The sequence below is a fragment of the Gallus gallus genome, chromosome 6 (assembly GCF_016699485.2).
Source record: "Gallus gallus isolate bGalGal1 chromosome 6, bGalGal1.mat.broiler.GRCg7b, whole genome shotgun sequence".
In the NCBI taxonomy this organism is placed as follows: Eukaryota; Metazoa; Chordata; class Aves; order Galliformes; family Phasianidae; genus Gallus; species Gallus gallus.
In genome coordinates, this window is record NC_052537.1 from 25,445,977 (window position 1) to 25,465,898 (window position 19,922).

A 19,922-nucleotide genomic window follows, 5' to 3' on the forward strand; every position below is an offset into this window, starting at 1 on the left:
GATGATGGTGGTTTGGTGATGCGTACCACCAGTGCTCATCATTGCTTTGGTCCTTCTCTTCTAGATACTTAAGGTACTAGATATAGTTTCCCCTGCAGGTGAAGGAGGATTGTGCTGGTGGGATTTAGGGAGATCTCTGTTCAATAACTGTCTCTACTGCCAATGTGCGAGCAGTGTACAAGCTCGGGCAGAAGCCTCTGGTGCTACTTAATTTTATATAATCACCTTCATGATCCTATTTGTAACAGGTCTGTGCTTTGGTTACAAATTACAGTGAGTCCTTTCCCCTTTGTTTCTGAGTGCTGACCCTTCAGCTTACTCAGTATGAGCCTTGAATCATGTGGGGAACATGTTATTTTCATCCTGAAAATCAATTTATTACTTAATTTGTTGAACAGTGGACTGTGATCAGTGACTGCTGATGATGCGTGACCTACTCAAAAGAATTAAGAAGCTCAACTGATAACCTTACAGTGGTGACACTTTATAATCCCACTCCTACTAGTTGCAGCCAGCTTTTACAAGTTAGAAGGGAGGCTGCCATCTTTGCATGTTGCTTGCCTACAGTCCATGTCCCAGATGTTATTTCAGGTGTATCTTTTACAATTCTGAAGTAGTAAGTTTGTGCATCCAGGCAGGTCAGCAGTGAGGAAACTGATTGCACTAAGAAAAGGCTTGATTTTGAGGCAGCCGAAATAGATATATTCATCAGAGTAGCTCCCTCCCTTGTTTTTAGACACGTAACTTTCTAGTGTGGTTCTTTACTGTTCTGAGCAATACCTAGATGTTTGCATTAGTCTCAGAGCTCCTTGTGCTTAGTGGAAAAATATCCCTGCCTGATTCTGGTTCTTTCTTTTCCCCTCTCTCTTGCTTAGAATTTTTGGGCACTTCAGTCTCCGTTCTGAATGGCAGCTGGTCAAGGTGGACTACAAGCCTATCTTCAGCCGGAGGTGTAACAAAGATGACTATCAAACCTGGCATTTGCACAATCAGGTACTGTACTGGGAGGAGATTGGGGGGTGGGGGGTGTGGGGGTGGAGTTCTTTTCTGATACCCTGTGTTTCCAGTTAGGAATATATGTGTTCTTTTCAGCAGAGCATGTTTTTTACATACATCAAGTCACAATTCTAGCCTGTTGATGCTTTATTTCCCCTGAAATATACACATAAATAAACATGGGGTCAGTCTTCTCCAGGCAAGTTTGGGAAGTTATTAACTTCTCTTTGTATGAAAATATTCCATTTTTACCAGATGGATCTTTCTGCCCTTGGTGCTCACGGCAATGTAAAACCTCACCTTGTGATTGAATTGTAGGAGACACTGAACTCTTTGTAGCTCTGTCAGTGACTCAGAAAAATAATTTTCTATCACTTTGCCTCTATTTTTCATACTCAAAAATGAAAATAAAAACATTTATTCATCTTTCAGGTCCTGCAGGTGTCTGTAAAACTCTGGGGAGTCCTTGAATAAAAGCCACTAGAGAAAACCAAATTATTTTATTCAATGATACATACTTGTCTTTTCATACATTCTGGCTTATTTTCATCCTGGATATACTTAGATCCTGAAGCCACTAGAACTGAAGGAGCTCACTACCCTCTGAAGATTCGTTATAGGTTATGGGCCACCAGTATGATGTCCCACTCCCTGCAGGGGAACTAAACTGGAGCCAGAACTATTGGCACTGTGTTTTTCCTGTATGAAACCCATGAATTAGAAATGAACGTTAATAAGGCAAGGATGTATCAGATGACTAAAGTTATAGAAGAGAATACATGAAAGAAATTTAAATGAAAGAAAAGGGAGGATGTGTGTGGCCAGGCAGCCATCTTGGGAATCACTATTAATGGGAAAGAGAAATATTTCAATTAGATGCTGTCTTTTTATTCTTACTTTTATGTAGATAAATTATCTCTGCCTCAGAGAAAATTCTGCTTATAACAACTCACCAAAATGTCAAACGTTTCTTTTAGATAAGCTATTCACAGTAGTGCTCTTGAAAAACTTTGTGTGCACAAAGCCAAACGTAACATGGCATCAAAATTATTTGAAGCCTGTAGTGAAGCCAGGTCTATCAGAGAAAGAAGAGGGGAGCCAGGATTCCTGAGGCGGACAACTTGATTTTGGGTTTCAGACTCAAGCAGTTCTTCCCATTATTAGTGTTATCTGATAGGTAGAAGAAATCTAGAGGTTCATTCCCACTGTCTTCTCAGGATAATTCATAGGACCAGAGCCGTGGTGGGTGCCTTCTGAAATATGACATGGCCAGGTGATGGCTTGCATACTCAGGCATTATGGGCACACTGTGGCTAGCATCCCAACTCAAGTGCTGAACACAGTGTACTTGTGGGTACTGTCAAGGTGCTTTTTGAGTTTGCAGAGTCACAAAAGGCAGCTAGACTCTTAAGCTCTCAACTCTCCCTATGGTAAATGCATGCTTTTGTTTTCTTTTGTTTCCTTGTTAAAACGCATGGTTTAGGGCCCAGGTGCTACTACAACCCTCTGTTTTTCTTTCTCCTCCTTATCCTTCCCAAAGGGGGAACCTTGTGTCATGGGAGAGAGGAAGATCTATAAAAAACGCAAGCCTGGATCTCAGTGTTCCGTGGGTCGAGACTATTCCCAAACTGTGGTGTCTGAACCATGTGTCTGTGGTCAAGGGGACTTTGAATGGTGAGTGTGTGATTTTTGGTAAATTTGGCAGAGCCTCCTCTTGTAGCATTGGCAGTGTTTGAACTACCACCTGGACAAAAAACCTGATGGGGAAACTGAGTCTCATGCAGCTCTGTGAATTTGACTGTACCATGTAGCATAACTGTCATTCTCATATCTGTCATTTGAGAGATGCATCCTTATTGTTTCCAGGGGAGTTTTGTTAATCTCTGTGAGAAATCCAAGCCTGAAATTCAAAAGTAGAAAAATACAAGTACTGATTGACATTCTTACATCCATTGCTATGAAAAGAGTGACAGCCAGGACTATTCTCTTTGGTTCAAAGCATGTCCTTTACAGTAGGAAAAGGGAATTTTCTCTATACTCACTTCAAAGGTCATTGAATACCTTGGGAGCAAGCTAGCAAAACGTACACATTTTAGATTATTATTCCATTGAATTCTGGGGAACCATTTATTGCTTTTTTAGTAGTGTTTTATTTATAAATCTCAGAAAATGCCTCAGTGATGTGACTGTGCAGCCCACCCTTGTCAGATGTAGCCTCTTGTTTTGCATAAATACTGGTATTTCTAATTTAATGGGGCTTTTATTTCTGAACTGCTGTAAGGTCATTTTGAAAGCAGCTTAAAAATATAAACAGCGAAAGAATGAACCACTCTTTGATATTGCTTGTACGCTCAGGGACAGGAGTTAGAGAAATATGTAACTGCAGGATTTCTGCACAAGGATATCCTACGGGGAACCCATGATAGGCAATACTTGAAGGATTTAAGGCTGTCAGTAGCTGTGATGTTTGAGCCTGCATGATCAGAACGTCATTTAAATGAGGTTGAAAATAACCCTGAGAAAACTGATTTTCATTTTTATAGCAGTTTATCAGGATCAGTGTCTGATTTAGTATCAGTGTGATTCATGAAAACTTCACTTATCTTTGAATTCAGCCTGAAGAAACGTGAGGCACAAGGTCTGCACACTTATTTGGACCTAGGCTTGCTGAGACTCCATTCTTTTCAGATTGCGAACACACTGAAATACAGAAAAAAAAATGAATAAAAATATAGACAAGAGTGATTTATTGAATATTGGAGTAGTTTGTCTCTGTAAGATGTTCAGGGAAATAGAGCAGAGATTTTCATCTTATCTGGATGGATGCTTAATTTGTTCCTAATGCTGAAATTACATCTGAGACTCCTTAGCTTGACTCAGGAGATCTTTCCCTTTGTTCTCATCATGAGAACTTACAGGATGAACAAAGTATCTTGCCCTGCAGTATCTGCCCTTGGCATTGGCATATGCCTCTGAGCTGCACCAAGCACTAATCTCCGGAGAGGCTTATGAGTTTGCTCTTTGCTTTGTGCCTCACCAGCTTTATAATTTCACAGTGAAGCTTATATTTTCTATGTTGTAAGTGGAAAACTGCAGTAGCTAAATTGGCCTTAAATGCTGTTCTGCCTCAAAAAGTGTTTGCATCAGAATGCACCTTTTCATTTAATTGAACTGCTCCTTGCATACGTTTGGTATCATTTTTGCTTAATTTTCCCACTAACATGAGAGAATATTGTTGTTAACCTTGCCTGTCCTGCAGAGGAGATGCAGCTAGAGGACAGCAAGCTGCTTTTTGTTTCAGATTCTGCACTGCCAACTAACTTCTAATTGTATATTTGTCTCCATTGCTAATGGAGAATCAGAAGGACTAGCTTCACATTAAGGGTAAGATTTGATGCTGGTTTGCAGGGCTAATTGGAAGAAGATATGGGGCAACTGTAATTAAAAAAAAAAAAAAAAAAAAATCAACCCCAAAGTGCTAACAGTGTTGTTAATGGGGTGTTAAGCTCAATTAATCTTAAAGATGATTTTCAAAGAGGAGAGGCATACTCATCTGCTCTGACTTTTGACTTATAAAGGATGAGGTAGTCCTTTAGTGCATGGCAAGATGCACATTATTCTAGGATATGATTCATCAGCCTTCTTTTGAATGTTCACATGAGAACGGGAGGTACTGAGGAGTACCTCTTCTCTTTGCTGACTAGAAGGCAGCTCTATATGGGGGATCTGATACAGATATCCCTCCACAGTACTTACCTACAGTGGGAGACACCGCTCCTACTCTTTCATTTGGTGCTTTTGAAAACAAAGATAGCTACTAAGCCTGTCTCGCTAGGTTTGCAATCATCAGTTGTTCTTGGAAGCACCAACTGGTCTCTGCTATCTCTGAACTAGAGCACATCCCATGGAGAACCAGAGAAAGGAGAGGGGCTGGCAGCCTGTGTTATGTGAGTACAGTGACCAGCAGGTCCTAAAAGACTGACACCAGTCTTCTCCAGTAAGTAATTTTGGAGGCTTGTTCTGTTTACAGAGCATCCCACGCTACGAGGTTTGATCACGCCTGTCTTTGAGAGCTCTGCGGAAGGAACAAATGTCTGTAGGAGCCCTACAGAACAAGCTGTGACAACTGTTCTCCTTCTCATTTGGTCATAGAGCCTTTGCCCCTGTCTTCCTCATCTTGCACTGATATCTGTTTCCTGCTGTTAGATATGAGGCTAATCTGAATTTCAGGGGCATAAACTGTAATCCAGGGTCACAATTCAACAAATACTCACAAGTCAAGGTCAAGGGTGATTTCTTCCAACCCTCACAGTCATTTTAAAAATAAAACCTTGGCCATTTTTGACAGAGAGAATGACAGAATGAACTCAGAAATGTTATTAAAATGCTTACTGATCTTTCTTTTCCCTCTTCCTGCTTCTTTATTTACTCTGTCAAGATAGCTTTCCTGAGAACGACAGCACAGCAGCTGGACTTGATTATTTCTTTAACTTATGCAAACCCTGGGGCTCATGAGAAGGAAGGTGGGCAGCACGCAAGGTTTTAATATACATTTACCAGAAGTTAATGAACAAGCGCAGAACCTTAAGGGCATACAGCAATGTTGTCTTTAATTTTATTAAATATTTATGCAGTTCTTTTCTTCTTTGGGGCAAAGTACAGCTCCTCCTGAATATTTTTAATTACCAAGTCACTGCCAGGCATTTTTGACTGTGCAGGTCGGACCCACTGAGAATGATTAAATTGAATGTTGAGGGAAAGAACATTAGGGAATTTCTGAACCTTTTAAAGTAGCTTGCAGAATTTTTGCCCTCCGAAAAGGAAAGTAGCATCTGGGGTCACTGGAGACATAACACAATTTTGTCTCACCAAAGCTGCTCCTGGAGACATTCTGCTGGCAATTCAGGCTCTGAACAGGGGAAAGGATAAAGCCCAGAGTGTCCTAAAGGGCATAGTGCGTTTTCAAGGCAGTGACTTCTGCAATGTCTGTGTTTCCACATAGGTTTAATTTGTTGGCATTTGTTAACCTGCTTCAGGCAAAAATCCAGATTCCATTTTTATTTACCCTTTAAATCCTGCCTGCCAATAAAGGATATGCATACAAACTCAATTGAGAGCCTATTAAAGCTTGTGGAAAGCTTTGGATTAATCCTATTACTTCATCATTGTATTGGCATGCAAAGGAAGCTGTAAAAATAGTCTTAAATGCAATTACGCGTACTTCTACTCTTGTGTGATCTAAGGAAACATCAGTACTCTGGATTACCTTCCTCACTTAACACAATACTATGTAATCCTTCGATACCTTATTGACAGTGCTATTCTAGTTTAGGGTTGGAAAAACATAAGCTATTATTTTTATAGGTCAGACTTAGCTTGGTCAAAGAGCCATTAACATACATGTTTATAGGCATACCTAAGCTAGTTGTTCAAGAAATGTTCCTACTGTTTCATATTCCAAAGCACTTCCTTGTGAAAAAGTATCATTATTGTGGAATTAGTCTGAATTATTCTAAAAGTACAGACTGTAAAAAACATGCGAACCAAAAGAACCCAACAAATACAATGATTATTAACTAATAGGAAAAAAATTAACAATATCATTTTTCTTCTGAATCCTTGTCCATGTTTTGTTGCCAGATGAAACACAAGTTCTCTGGTGTTCTGCAATGTTGGTAGTTCTGGTGTTGTCAGGTTTCACAAACTAATCAGGCACGTTGTCTCAGAATGATCCTAATCCACAGTGCTATGCCATCCAAAGCTGCCAACACACACACTGGGGAGCAAAAGCACTGCCTAAAGGTGAGCTAAATCCAGTGAATAGGAACAGAAATACACTCATGACTTATTGTCTCCATAGTGACTACGGCTATGAGAGGCACAACAACAACCAGTGTATCCCATCCTTCTGGTTCAGTCCATCCTCCCTGTCCAAGGACTGCAGCATTGGTCAAAGCTATCTGAACAGCACTGGGTAAGTGAACATTGGCAGCTCCCTGGTTTTGATAGACAAGAGAACCTGGTCTGACCTTTTTCTCCACATCCTGCTTGGCTACTGTCCAGTCTTATTTGTCTAGTAATGTTTGCAGCCGCATCTGTATGGAACACTGCCTCATTCTTCAGAGACAGGGAGAAGCACATTAACATAAGTGACATGTAGATATTGTATTGCTATCAATTGAAGTGTAATCCCTGGAGCCTAGACTTGAAGCTCCTCTTTACTGCAGAATTAAAACACGAATCAAGAAGGTGCATCTGAGAGAAAGGTGAACATTTGAAAGAGAAGGTTCATGGTATTTCACCCTATTTTTCATTGAACTTCTTTCTTTTTTTTTAAAGCTCTTTTTTATTATAGCTTCTGGTAAGGCTAAAATGATCAGTTTTCACCTTGTGATTTTTTTTTTTCCCCTGCCATTTTCATGTTGTATATACAGTGCAGTGAAATTTCAGACAAGATAGATTTGCTGATTTCTCTTGGTTGTACCCAGAGCAGACAGCAAATGTTGGTCTATTATGGTAGTATCATTTGCAAATGCTATTCTTTTGTGTGGGTGATACTCTAAATACTGGTTGCACTTGATGCAAAACTGTGATGTTCCTTCTCAGGCACTGCAGGCCCTGAAGAGTTTACAGGACTGCTTCTGAATTATGGATTCTGCATGCCTGTTTATTAAAAACTGGGTCATTTGAGGTTGATAGTTGGGAGTGGCTGAAGAAAATGTGTCTGCTGTGAGTCTGGAATCATTTTGCATCAGAGACAACATTCCCCTTATCCCCCTTCATCTCAAAGGTTGCTATAAGTATGGGATGTAATGACAGCCCTGGTCAGTAAAAAAAAAAAAAAAAGCATAATAAAAAGCTGGGATGAAGGGGGCAATCCTGCAGACGTAGCAAATTGGGGGAATTCTCGATCTTTTAAAAACACAGAGTAATTGACCTCCATAAGAAGTGTCTGTTCTCAGTGGTGTTGATGAATATCTCTGGAGAAGGCTGGATTGTGATTTGTTTGGTTTTCTCTGGTTTAATAAGGTATTAGATTTGTGATTCTTCCTTTCAGTCAGGGAGTCATACAGGCAGTTAGCCTTTGAGAAAATGCATGCATTATTATGGGCAAACAAAACAAAACAAAACAAAAAGAAACCTTTCCACCCATTGCCTGAGCCCAATTTCCTTTCATTCCTGCTCCCCAGGTACCGAAGGATCGTGTCCAACAACTGCACAGATGGCTTGCGGGAGAAGTATAAGGCCAGGATGGAGAAGTGCCCTGGAAAAGCACCTCGAGGACTGCACATCCTCACCAGCGATGGAAAGTTGGTCACAGAGCAGGGGCACAATGCCACCTTCATCATCCTTATGGAAGAGGTGCGTTTCCAGACTCAGCAAGTCTTCTGCAGCATGGCTCTTTTCCCTTCATCTGTCAGGCAGCTAAGAGGAAAAGAGCAATCAGGCAAGGTTGCAAAATGTTGAACGTTACTGTGACCTGGGGGAATTCATGAGAGAGCTGTACATGAAACATAGAAGCAAATAATATTGTGTCAGTTCATATGTGGATTTGCCTGGTTATCTTGCCTACCAGTGAAGGATGCTGCTGAAGAATGACAGGAGATCTGGTCAAAATCTTATTTTCCCTGTAGCGTTTTGCTGCTTCTAGTGAGCTGCAGTGCAGGAAGTTTGTGAGTCAGAGATGGAGTCTTTATGCTTACCATTTCCCAGTTTCTGGGTTGCTAACCTTTAGTTCCATCTTAGGTGAAGCATTATTAGGAAAGGTTAAGAATGCTGGGAAGTGTTTTCAGGCTCATGGGAAGCAGTGAGGGATGTTTAAACATTATTGCTTTGCAGTAGGAACGGAGCCTCCTCAACCCACCTCCGTGGGTTGTGTGTTTTATTTCTAATGTGGTAAGACTCCCTCTCTAGCTAACAATAGCACAAACAGTGCAGTGCCATGCTGGTGATTGAAGCATCAAAATATTGAGGTATTTCCAGTGGTCTGAATCAGGTATCCCTCTGCTCGGTGAACGCATACATTGCAACCCTTGCCACTGAAGTCTGGTGGACTGAAGCTGCCACAGTGGACAGTTAGATAGTTAAGGCATTTTGTATGCCTTTGGGCTGTTTTTCTCAAAATATTTTTGCCTTTTCTGGTCTGTGATTTGATGTTTAGGGGCATATGTGATGGCTCTGTTTGCAGCTACTGCACTCCCCTAAAGCGAAGAGAGTAGACTACATTGGCCACTTAGACCTTCCAGAATATAAGGTAGTCTAAATCTGAGCGTGCTGCCATGGAGAAGTATTTTTTCTTGTGATAGCTTATTATTATTATTTTTTAAACACATACACTTCTATTAATTTAAAGACTTGTCCAGTAACGAGATGTTTGATTGGAACCACGCTAATCTCACAGGGCTTCTTTACTTACTTCCTCAGAGACTCATGCTTGCTCTGGTTTTATACAAAGGGAATTTCTTGTCTACATGGCTGATTCCTTTATATTCTGAAGACTTGACATGGCAAGACGATTTGTATAGACACTAGTGAGTGGGAGTTCAGAAAAGAACAGACGTAATCTAAAAAATTAGGAATCTAGTAGTAATTTATTAAGGAACTCAAGCAGAACTGTTGTGTACAAAGAATGATAAACAGATGGGGAATAAGGCAGCAAAGTAGCTGAAGAGTGGAGCCTTTACAAGGCTTCAGAGAATGAAGAAGCTGTTGAATAAGTATGTGAGGGTGTTGACTGTCCTTTGTTGAAAGACATTTCACTGGAACAATTTTTGTTCTAAGGAAAGGGTATTTGCAGGACTATGTTTTTGTGGGTGAACAGCTTACTCCACAGAGAGCTGTATGTTGAGTTTGTTTCTTAAAATAAAAAGTCATTTTAAAAGGGGAAAATATAAAACAGCCTGAGATTTTGGGGAAAAGTATTTCAGCCTTTCAGTATGAACCTGAGACTGTTTGAAAGAAAAGTCAGCAAAACAAATGAGTTGTCAACAAAATATTCCTCAGCAATTGGAAGAAATCATTTTTGGAGAAATCTTTATTATTACATACGCTACTGTCATGCAGGTTAATTCCTTCCTCACTTCACTTCCCCTGCACAGTCTGCTGGGGGTTTTGCTGCAACTGAGTCTTTCTCTGTGACCTTTGTTCAGTCCTTCTACTCCTCCAGATTAATCCTGACCAGCAACTTTGTGTTTAGCTGTCAGTTCCTTTCTACCTCCTAGAAGGACATGCACCCACAGTATACTGGTGTGAGTGACTGACCTTTACGTTGTCCAGTGATAAAATAATGTTTTATTATAGTTACTGGAAAACGATATTTCTCACCATTTGCAGATTCAGTCTTAGTATTGTTTACAGTGGTAATTCAGGACGTGTGTGGTGGTGACAAAGAAATGCTCTGACAGATGATCTTGCTTTGTTTTTAGAGGTATGGGGCTGTGCTGTGACTTGAGTTGCATATATATGCAGAGAAACATGAGGAAATAAGAGCCTTCTCTGTTTTTTGTTTGAGTTTGAGCACAAATAGTTGGGACTGCCAGTATGTTGTTAAAGGAGTTGTGTTCTTGACCAGATCTGTGAATCTATTTTTGTACTTGATCTTTCCTGTGTATCCTCAGCTCCTCTCTGAAAGCCTGCCTCTCAGGCTTAAATGATTGTTTAGGTGGCAGCTCCAGATAGTGAATTGTTTGGTTCTGTTGTCTTCTGTTTATGCCATCATACAGCTTCCCTCTTTCGGTAATTACAAGGTGATGGCAAAGCTTGATAACAGGTTTGTAAATGCAAGTAAGCTGAGAAAGCAAGCAGTGACTATTCAAAGTACAAGACTGAGCAAGTATTAGAGCTCTGAACATCTATTAGTAGATTACTGAACCATGTTTATAGAAGAAGATAGCCACAGCTGTGCCATATTTTTACACAGTTTGAGAGCTTCATTAGAGAAACACCTTTAGATTCAGCAGAAATGAGATTGTGTGCTTCTGAATGCAATGGGAGGAAAATTTTCCTCCCAAGCCTCTTCTCTGCCTGGTCTGCTTTGTTTCTGATCTCCGTTCTCTGCCTGCTCTTCCCCAAGCTTTGCCGTTATGTGGGTTATTTGAGGTTTCATGACCAAAATATATTATATACGTACACAGATTGGAAAACTTTTCCAGAGTGGTCATGCTGGGGTGATGACTTTGAAAGGCCGTTATGTGGCAATACTCTTCTCCACCTATTCCACTACCATTTGCCTGCGCGCTGATACCTGCATGCAGAGCTCCAGCCCTTAGCTCAGAGCTTTTGGTAGCTTACAGGGCTTAAAGCAATAAAATGTGCCTCTTGAGTATATATAGAAAGCAATTAGTTTTATCCATTTGAAATGTCTCCAACAACTTCTATTTTAATTTAAGTTTATAAATTCCAGAATGTCTGGTATTGTATATGGGGCTAACACTTCTTTTATTATTTTATATACTGGATACGGAGGTATGGAAAAGAGAAAGAAAAGATTAGTGTGATGGGCTGGCTTTTCATTGAAGACTAAACTCTCATAATTAGGTGGTACTTAGCCTCAAGAAGTCTCTTCCTATTTCTCTGCTTCAAACCTTCTCTTTTCAAGTAGAATCAAATTGGAGAAGCAAGGAGAAAATAGAATTGTAAGGCAAGAGAGGAGAGCTCCTCTGATAGGTAGAGGAGTGACAGCCCGAGGTCACCAGTGATGAATCCAGCCCAGATCTGACTTTTATCTTCTGTTCAGTATCTTCCATATGAGATGAGCTTGTGGTCCTAGTACATTCCCTCGAGAAGTAGTTTTGAAGGGCTTAACAAGCTGTGTGAGCCTTTCTATCAAATAACTGCATATCCCAAGAGTGTAATTTTGTCCCTGTTACAGATTTCTGTTGAATGACTTAAAAAGAAACCTCTCTATCAAAATCAATGTTATTGGCTACTCAGTATTATAGATGTAGGTTTTGCTGTTATTTCCACTCTATTTCTGTTTTTTTCTTTTTGTTTTCTACTATAATTTTAATGTTCTAATAGGACAGAGGTGAAAATATATGGTTCCTAATAAAGTCAGTAGCAATATTCCCCTGACCTGTATGAAATGGGAATGGTGGAGCAAGAAAGAAGAGATATCTAGCACCTGTCATCAAATGCCCATATTTCAAACCTGCATAATAAGCTAGACTTTATGGGTGTGTGCTTGAAGACTCCGGATGTACTCTCAAGGCAAAATCATCCCTGAAAATACCATTTCTTCACCCTGGTTTGTTAATACAGGCAAGACAAATTTTGTGGGGCATGCTGTGGTCTCAAAGACCTACTGCAATGTAGTCTGGTCTATAGTCTGTGCTCCCAGTGTTTCCATCCACAGGATAAAATAAGATGCACTTTTGAAACTGGAATCAGTAGCAAAACACTGCATCCTGCTTCTGTCAGGACTGCCGTTACTGTTTGTATGTTTTTGAGGGAAGATTTAGGTTGGATGTCAGAGGGAAGTTCGTTACTCAGAGTGTGGTGAGGTGGTGGCACAGGCTGACCAGAGAGGCTGTGGGTGCTCCATCCCTGGAGGTGTTCAAGCCCAGGTTGGATGGGGCCCTGGGCAGCCTGATCTAGTGCCAGATCTGGAGGTTGGTGGTCCTGCCTGTGACAGGAGGGTTGGAACTAGATGATCTTTGGGGTTCCTTCCAGCCCAACCGTTCTGTGATTCTATGAAGCTGTGCTTTCTTTTGTGCAACAACTGGCCTAGAGACTTCTGTGAAATTCTGAGTTCAGTGGTCTTTTCCAGCAAATGGAGGATTGTGCAGGGTCTGACCTGCCTGTGAAGGGCTTGGAAGTACATCAGAACTGGCTGTGAGTTGAGTTACGTGGTTACTTCCCCCGCTTAGATCAGTATGGACTGGAACTGACATTAGCTTTGATCTTAACCCTGTGTGCTTACAGTAAATGGGGCTTATGAGATGGCCATGAAATACTGCCACATTTCCTTTAAAAACAACAGTAAAACAAACAAATAAACAAAACCCCATACATTTAGAAGTGGAGATTTTTAATTTGTTGTTTTTTGTTACTCTGGAACTGATGAATGAGAACTATCATCAGTACAGCTGGGATCATCTCTAAAAGGTAGTGGCATCTTTTTCACCCAGGATAAATACAGTGGAGCCCTTTTCCTGATAAAGTATTTGAACTAATACAGCTTCCGTGTATACAGAATGCTGCACAGGTATTATCAGGGTGTAATTTTATTTCACTTTAGTGAAATCACTGTGGTGGGCTTTAGATCTGTTTAAATTAGACTTGTTTTGTGTTACTTTTAGTCAGCTGAGAACAAATACATAGTAAGACTCCAAGAAACTGAAATAACAGACACTTCTGTAGTTCAACTACGGTGGTTTAAAACGTAATTTAAACTAAAACACTGCAGCTGCTGCTTCTAGACAATACCTACAATACTGGAATCTCTTGTCTGCTGTTTTCTCCTTCATTTAATAGCTGTCATTGACAATAATCTTAGTAGGGATTTTCTCATCATCTATTGAATTCTCCTGCGTATCACCAGGCCCAATCTCTGTGTTGACTGGCATTAGACAAAAGCTGTCAGTCATCCGTGTGGGACTCAACCTTTATAAATTCTGCCATCCAGAAGTTACATGCCTAGCTGAAATTAGTTATCTAGAATTCTTATCATAAGGGTACAGAGATGTATATTTGCAGAAGATAATTCATGTCACCTGTCTCAGTTATCTTAGAATAGAATGTATTGGTCTGTTTCTTTTTTTCTTTTCCGCTGACTATTCAGGAAGCCTGAAAACTAGGTTAGGCTAGACCTGAGTATGTCAGTATCATCAATTATTAACCTGTCTCCAGAATGTTCCCAAGGCGCTTCCATTTACACCTGGGAATTGCATCTAGCAGTTAATGTCTAGCCTCCCATCACTGTAGTGCCTCCCATCTTGCTGCTTCTGATGAAAGTGCTCGTTGGATGTCACCCATTCAGCAAAGTGCTGTGCAAAGTCCTCCCCTTTGCAGTGACACATAATCCCCAACCATGCACTGTACCAGAAGAATCAAATATGATCCCCCTGATATATACATTTTTTACATTCTACTTTCTCAAAATCTCTAAATCTAAGATGACAGAGTAACAGCTGCAAATGTTCAGCTACTCTAGGCATTAATAATGAGTAGTTAGCTGGCATTGATTTGAATCTGGCCCCTTTTGGGTCTGGAAGAATGAAGATTGACTTTTTAGTAAAGTCATGAGTTTGTGTCCACACTGACAAAATGGAGCTGAGCTGACAGTGGGATAGAAGGTAATAGAAATCACTCTTATCAGCCCAGTTCCTTAATCCAACCTTCTCTGTTGCAGGGTGATCTCCAGAGGACTAACATTCAACTTGATTTTGGGGATGGCATCACGGTATCCTATGCAAATTTCAGCCCTGTTGAGGATGGCATCCGGCATGTATATAAGAGTGCTGGAATCTTCCAGGTGACAGCATATGCAGAAAACAGCCTGGGCTCTGACACCGCTGTCCTCTTTCTGCATGTAGTCTGTAAGTACTTCCTCCTGCTAGAGTCCTTGGGCAAAACCCTAACTTCATTGAAAATCCCTGCAGCTTCAGTGGTGCCTAGGAGTGCATACAACCGCACATATATATGCAACTTCTGGCTCAGTTAATAAAGGGGAAGCATATTTTAACAAAAGTGTATTTACAGTCTGCACATGTGGAGAAAAGCTTGAGAAGGATTTTGAAAAGGTCAGAGGTGAAACAGCATATGAAACAAAATCCAGATATGTATTTTTAGTGTGCTTCTGATATCAAGAGGTTTAGATTAATCTACTGCATTTTCTACTCAGTATTTAGATTTGTGTTTTCAGCACAGATTAAATAAGACAAAAATCATTGTGATGAGTGTATTCCCTGGGATATGGATGTATTGAGAACTGCTCTGCTACTTGTTGTGCTCCGTGCATTTGACTTGCGCTCCTGACTTTCCATTGCTGTTACATAGATGAGTCCAATTTCTCTCCACCTGACACACAAGCAGAATTGTACAGCCCCTGACTAACCTTATCAAAGCACTCAGAAGGGAGGAGAGAATCCAAGATGAGACCAGGAAGGTCTTGTTTCTTTGTCCTGCTATAAGACTACTAGGTCTCTTGGACAGGCAACTGAATCTGTGTTCAGAGGTTATTGTCCTAATGATGCTCTCAGCCATGTTCATCCTTTCCCATAGCCTGTCAGAAAGTATTCTATTCTGCCAGTCTTGTGCTTGAGCTTTTCAACTGGAAACAAGTCAGACAATTCCAAAATGCAAGAAGTATTTTCTTCTTTTAAATCTCAGGCTCCCTGTTTGAAAGAATAAATGTTCCTTGAAGCTTTTATTATGCTCATAATTCCCTCAAAGTCAATCATGGCTGCATTTTAACAGCCTGTTATTAGAGCATTAACTGTTTTTTTCCTTCACCTTGGGCCATTAGCTGACAAAAGTGATGGTTACCCGGTAATAACAACGAACTTTATAAGGATTATCTGATTTTTCTCCCAGGAGCTGCTGTTCCATGCTGAGGATTTTAGAACAGAATGCAAAAGAGGGGCAATTGCTAGGCTTATTTGTGTCCTCTTCTCCCTGGGCTTCTCAGATCTCTCTCCTTTGACTTCTGTAGCCTTCTTAGATGGCCAGCTTATTACCATCATCTCTAGAGAAGTATTTTCCAGACATTTACATTCACACTAACAGTGAGAATAAAAAAATTAAAAGCCAAATCTTAGTACTAGACTTTTAGTATGTTTTGATGTACTAGTCCATATTGGAGGTTTGCCCTTGAAGCTCAACTGTACAGACAAAATGGCAGCTATATAAATCACCTTTAGTGTAATGTCTGTCTGGTGCTGGAACTTTGTCCTTTAAAGAAAAAAAAAAAAAGAAAGAGAAAGGAGCTCCTGGGTTTCAAGTAACAGTAGTTTTCTCCCCTTCAGCCTTAACAGAGAGCAGTCATCTTTACACCTTTGTGGAATCTACTCTCAAGCTGCTCATGCCCTCATTTAAAGAAAGGGAAGATTTTAGCATTTTTCTTCTTACTGCAGTGCCAGAAAGTATTTGGGGGAACCCTGCGTACTTCCTATGGGCAAATTTCAGAAATGACTTGCTGGTAGACCCCTTAGGAAAAGGGGAATTAAACTGAGGGTCAAAACCTGGAATATGATTCTGTCCTTGGAGCTCTGTGTTCTGGTGGCAAAAGAACAGCTCTTGCTTTGCAGAATTCTTGTCATCCAAGTAGATGAAGTAATTAATGTCCCCATTTTGTATTTGAAAAACTGAGAGGTAATGTAACAAGATAATCTCAGTTAAAATCAGCAATTTTTTACTTCCTCAACTTAATATTTTATAAAACAAAAAACAAAAAACCTCCTTTCTTACTTATTCTTTCCTTTCCATAGCGATAGTCTTATCAGTTTGCTATGTATTAAAAGGTATCATTCAAGAAGGGCTCAGTAATGCACCAGTTACCAGCTGGAATTCAGTATAAGCAAAACTGGCATATTTGATGAAAAGGAAGAAATTGAGATAGGAGGAAAAGCTTTAAACAAACCAACCAAAACCCTTAGTATTTTTTACACTTTTTTGTTGGGGTTGGCAAGTGGAATTTTCTTCTTAATTCTGGACTTCTTGCACTGGACTCATTCTGGATGTTTGGTCTTATCAGATGTAACTTATGTTGATGTTTGGCGTGCATTTATGTTTTGGTGGTTTTTTGTTTGTTTTCTTTGTTTTCTTAAATCTTTTTGAAAACAAATTCTTATGACCTGTAAAAAAAAAACAACAACAACAAAAAAAACAACTGCCTCAGTATGCCAATGCACACATCTTTCAAGCTGTTCCTGCCCTTTTTTGCTGGTATTAACTAGCTTCCCACCAGCTATTCGAAGTCAGACCAAAGTCAAAATGATACTAAGATCTACTATTCTTGCCCAAAATCATACATCTTTTTTTTTAAATACCTTCTAAAGAGGAACTGTGAGGGCATATTTAATCAAGTCGTAAACACCTTTTACATAATCAGGTTTAAGCCAACTTAGTTAATGTGGTTTGCCCACTAATCTTACTTAGCTCACTGGATAGATTTTCAACAAAACACTTTCTTTCTCTCTTGTGTCTTGTCATAGAATCATAGAATCTTTTGAGTTGGAAGGGACCTTTACAGGTTGTCTGGTCCAATTCCCCTGCAGTGAACAGGGACATCTACTACTCCATCAAGACTTCAGTAGCAGCCTGCCCTATCTTGTGCGAAGCAAGTTCATTGTTCTCCCTCAGACTGCATTTAAAAAAATATGACTTCTAAACACGATCCTGTGTGAAGTTAGCACCGTCAAAAATATGCATTTGTGGCTCTTCAAGAATTGAGTGGGGAAAAAAAAAGGGTGATTTTGTTTATTAATTTAGTATCTTTTGCTTATTGTCTTCAGAATTTTCTTGTATATCTGTAATAGTATCTCACTGCTGACAGTGATTTGATTTAAGGGAAAAATCCTTGCTGTTTACAACTAAGTTGGGAAAATTTAACTCAGAACCTCTAATAATCAACTGTCTCTTCCCACAGGTCCCGTGGAGCATGTCCACCTGAGTGTCCCTTTTGTTGCTATCAGGAATAAGGATGTCAACATTACTGCAGTAGTTTGGCCCAGTCAAGCAGGCACACTTACCTACTTCTGGTGGTTTGGTAACAGCACCAAGGTATGGTAGCCCTTTGATTCACATTTATTTGCTAAGCTTGTTGTACCGGGCAGGGAACTCCCTTAACCCCAATGAAAACTTCATGTCATTGCTTATTTTGTGTTATTTTCTTCTTTTTCCTTTCTAAAAAAGGTTGTCATTACTTTAAACTTCAGCTCTGCGTATCTTTTTCCTCCTCTCTTGCATTGTTCTTAGAAGTAGTTACTTTTTTTACATCTGGTTGTTATCTGCCCTACTGAGCTCCGAAGACCACTGTTATTACCAGAGTTTGCTTGCAGTGTAACTGAATTATATATCTCTATGTATGGGATAATACTGGCTTTCAACACTATTTAAAAACTGACGGTGTTCAAATAACCATGGGTGTTTCCATTATGTACCAGTATGCTGTATATAACACTGCATTCCAACACAGTACTTTAAAGCTGTTGGTGTTCAAACAGAATCACACAAATAACCAGTTGTATCTAGAATTTCAAGTTAGAAGCTCAAGAAGCTCTGTTTGCGGCTATTGTTCATAGGCTGGATAGATAGATAGGTAGATAGGTAGATAGATAGAGATGAGACTTCTTTATAGGGAATGTTGAAGATGCTGGCAAAAAGTTATCATGAAATACTTTTTCTTTCAATAGTTAAAGTAAGTGAATCTTCAAGTTGTGATCATGTTTTCCAGTGGAGAGAGCAGAACTGCTTATTAGTGACAGCTTTTGATGCAGGCTTCAGGTGTGAGACAGCTGACACAGGCACTATCCTCCATGAAAAATAGTGGCAGCACCGAATTGTACTGCAACTATTTTTCAATTTAGAATCTGCTTTTATTTATGAAAAGCAGATTAAGTTATGTCAGTTTCTACTATATTGAAGGCAATCTAGGTGTCATAGTTATTCTGCCACGACTGTTGTCCTTAATGTGGAAGAGTTTTTGAAATAGAAATTAGTATAGAAAATGTGGAGAAAACCAATTTTGTTTGCTAAAGATTTTCATCCATCTGTCATGGTGTTTGAATCTCTCTTGTAAATAGGATCTGTTACTTATACTATCATCTAGTTCAAATTTCAGTAGAGTACAGGCAGGTGTAGATGTGTAGATGATTTGGACATAGCTGTATGTAGAGTAGCTAAACTTTTAATTCCTTGGAGTGGTTTTATGTGTTATTGAATTACAGTTGAGATACAGATCAGAGGAGATGGTTCCTCTTATCTGCAGACAAAGATCCAGAGCACCATTCATTCTTTGTGTACTCTTCAGCTACCTCATGTATTTCAGTTTTGCTGCTTAGCCACTGATAGTGTATGGCAATGTGTGTAGATACAGCAGTAGCTGCTTTTTAATTTTTTTTTCCCCCAAAACAGTAGTCTGAATCACATCAATACTCCTCCTGGGGTGTTTGATATATGTCTCATGCACAAACTGTGACACTCTTAGTACTGATCAAATCTGGGCACACTGATTTGTTTGTGAATTGTGGGATGTGGTGTGTAATACTGTGCACAGTAACTGTCTGGCATTGTTACACTCTGATTCCAGTGCTGAAGGATAGCAGCTTCTACGTCTGATCAGCCCATAGGCATCCCAAGCAGAACCATGTGTCTTGTGTCACTGTGCATTCTCACAGTGGTATTCTGTGCTGCTACACAGGAAAATGTTGTCATACACTCCAATAACCTGGCTGAGATCCTTCTGTTGCCCTCAACATCTTGCTGGAATCGTTGTACTGAATTTCTACTGTACTAATTTTTGCAGTATACCCAAAGGCCAATTTGCTTGGATTAACACAGGTCCAGTTTAATAAATGTGTCCAGCTGTCTAATAGGTTGAGCAAATGAACCTTAAACTACTTGATTTAATTTAGAGTTGATTTCCAGGTCTTGGTGCCTGAATTAAAATTAAGGAGTTGGCTGAATGTTAAAATTCCATGATGGAGGTGAAATCAGCCATGATAATGGAATGTCCAGCATGCACACACACACAAAAGGGAAATAGTAATTTTAAAGACGAGATTGGTTCCTCTTATCTGCCTTTGCACATAATCACAACCTGTAACCTCCAAGTATATTGCTAATATCACTGCATTTTAATGTAGGTCTATTCTGCTCGTCCAGGATGTGTATCTTAGTATATGTTAGCTGTAACTCCAGGGCTACCCCAAGCTGCCATCCCTGCTCACTCTTTCTGTGAGTTCCCAGTGATCAGACAGGCTTTT

General features: G+C 39.9%; 1 protein-coding gene across 1 annotated transcript in view; it reads left to right on the top strand.

The window, feature by feature from the left end:
• Positions 1-19,922, top strand: part of SORCS3 (sortilin related VPS10 domain containing receptor 3) — a 268,000-nt gene that overhangs the window by 229,350 nt on the left and 18,728 nt on the right. The window contains exons 15-20 of the mRNA XM_421749.8: positions 876-993; positions 2,537-2,670; positions 6,857-6,970; positions 8,187-8,358; positions 14,348-14,534; positions 17,585-17,718. Of these exons, the coding sequence (XP_421749.3) occupies positions 876-993; positions 2,537-2,670; positions 6,857-6,970; positions 8,187-8,358; positions 14,348-14,534; positions 17,585-17,718 (859 nt within the window). The remainder of the gene's footprint in view (positions 1-875; positions 994-2,536; positions 2,671-6,856; positions 6,971-8,186; positions 8,359-14,347; positions 14,535-17,584; positions 17,719-19,922) is intronic.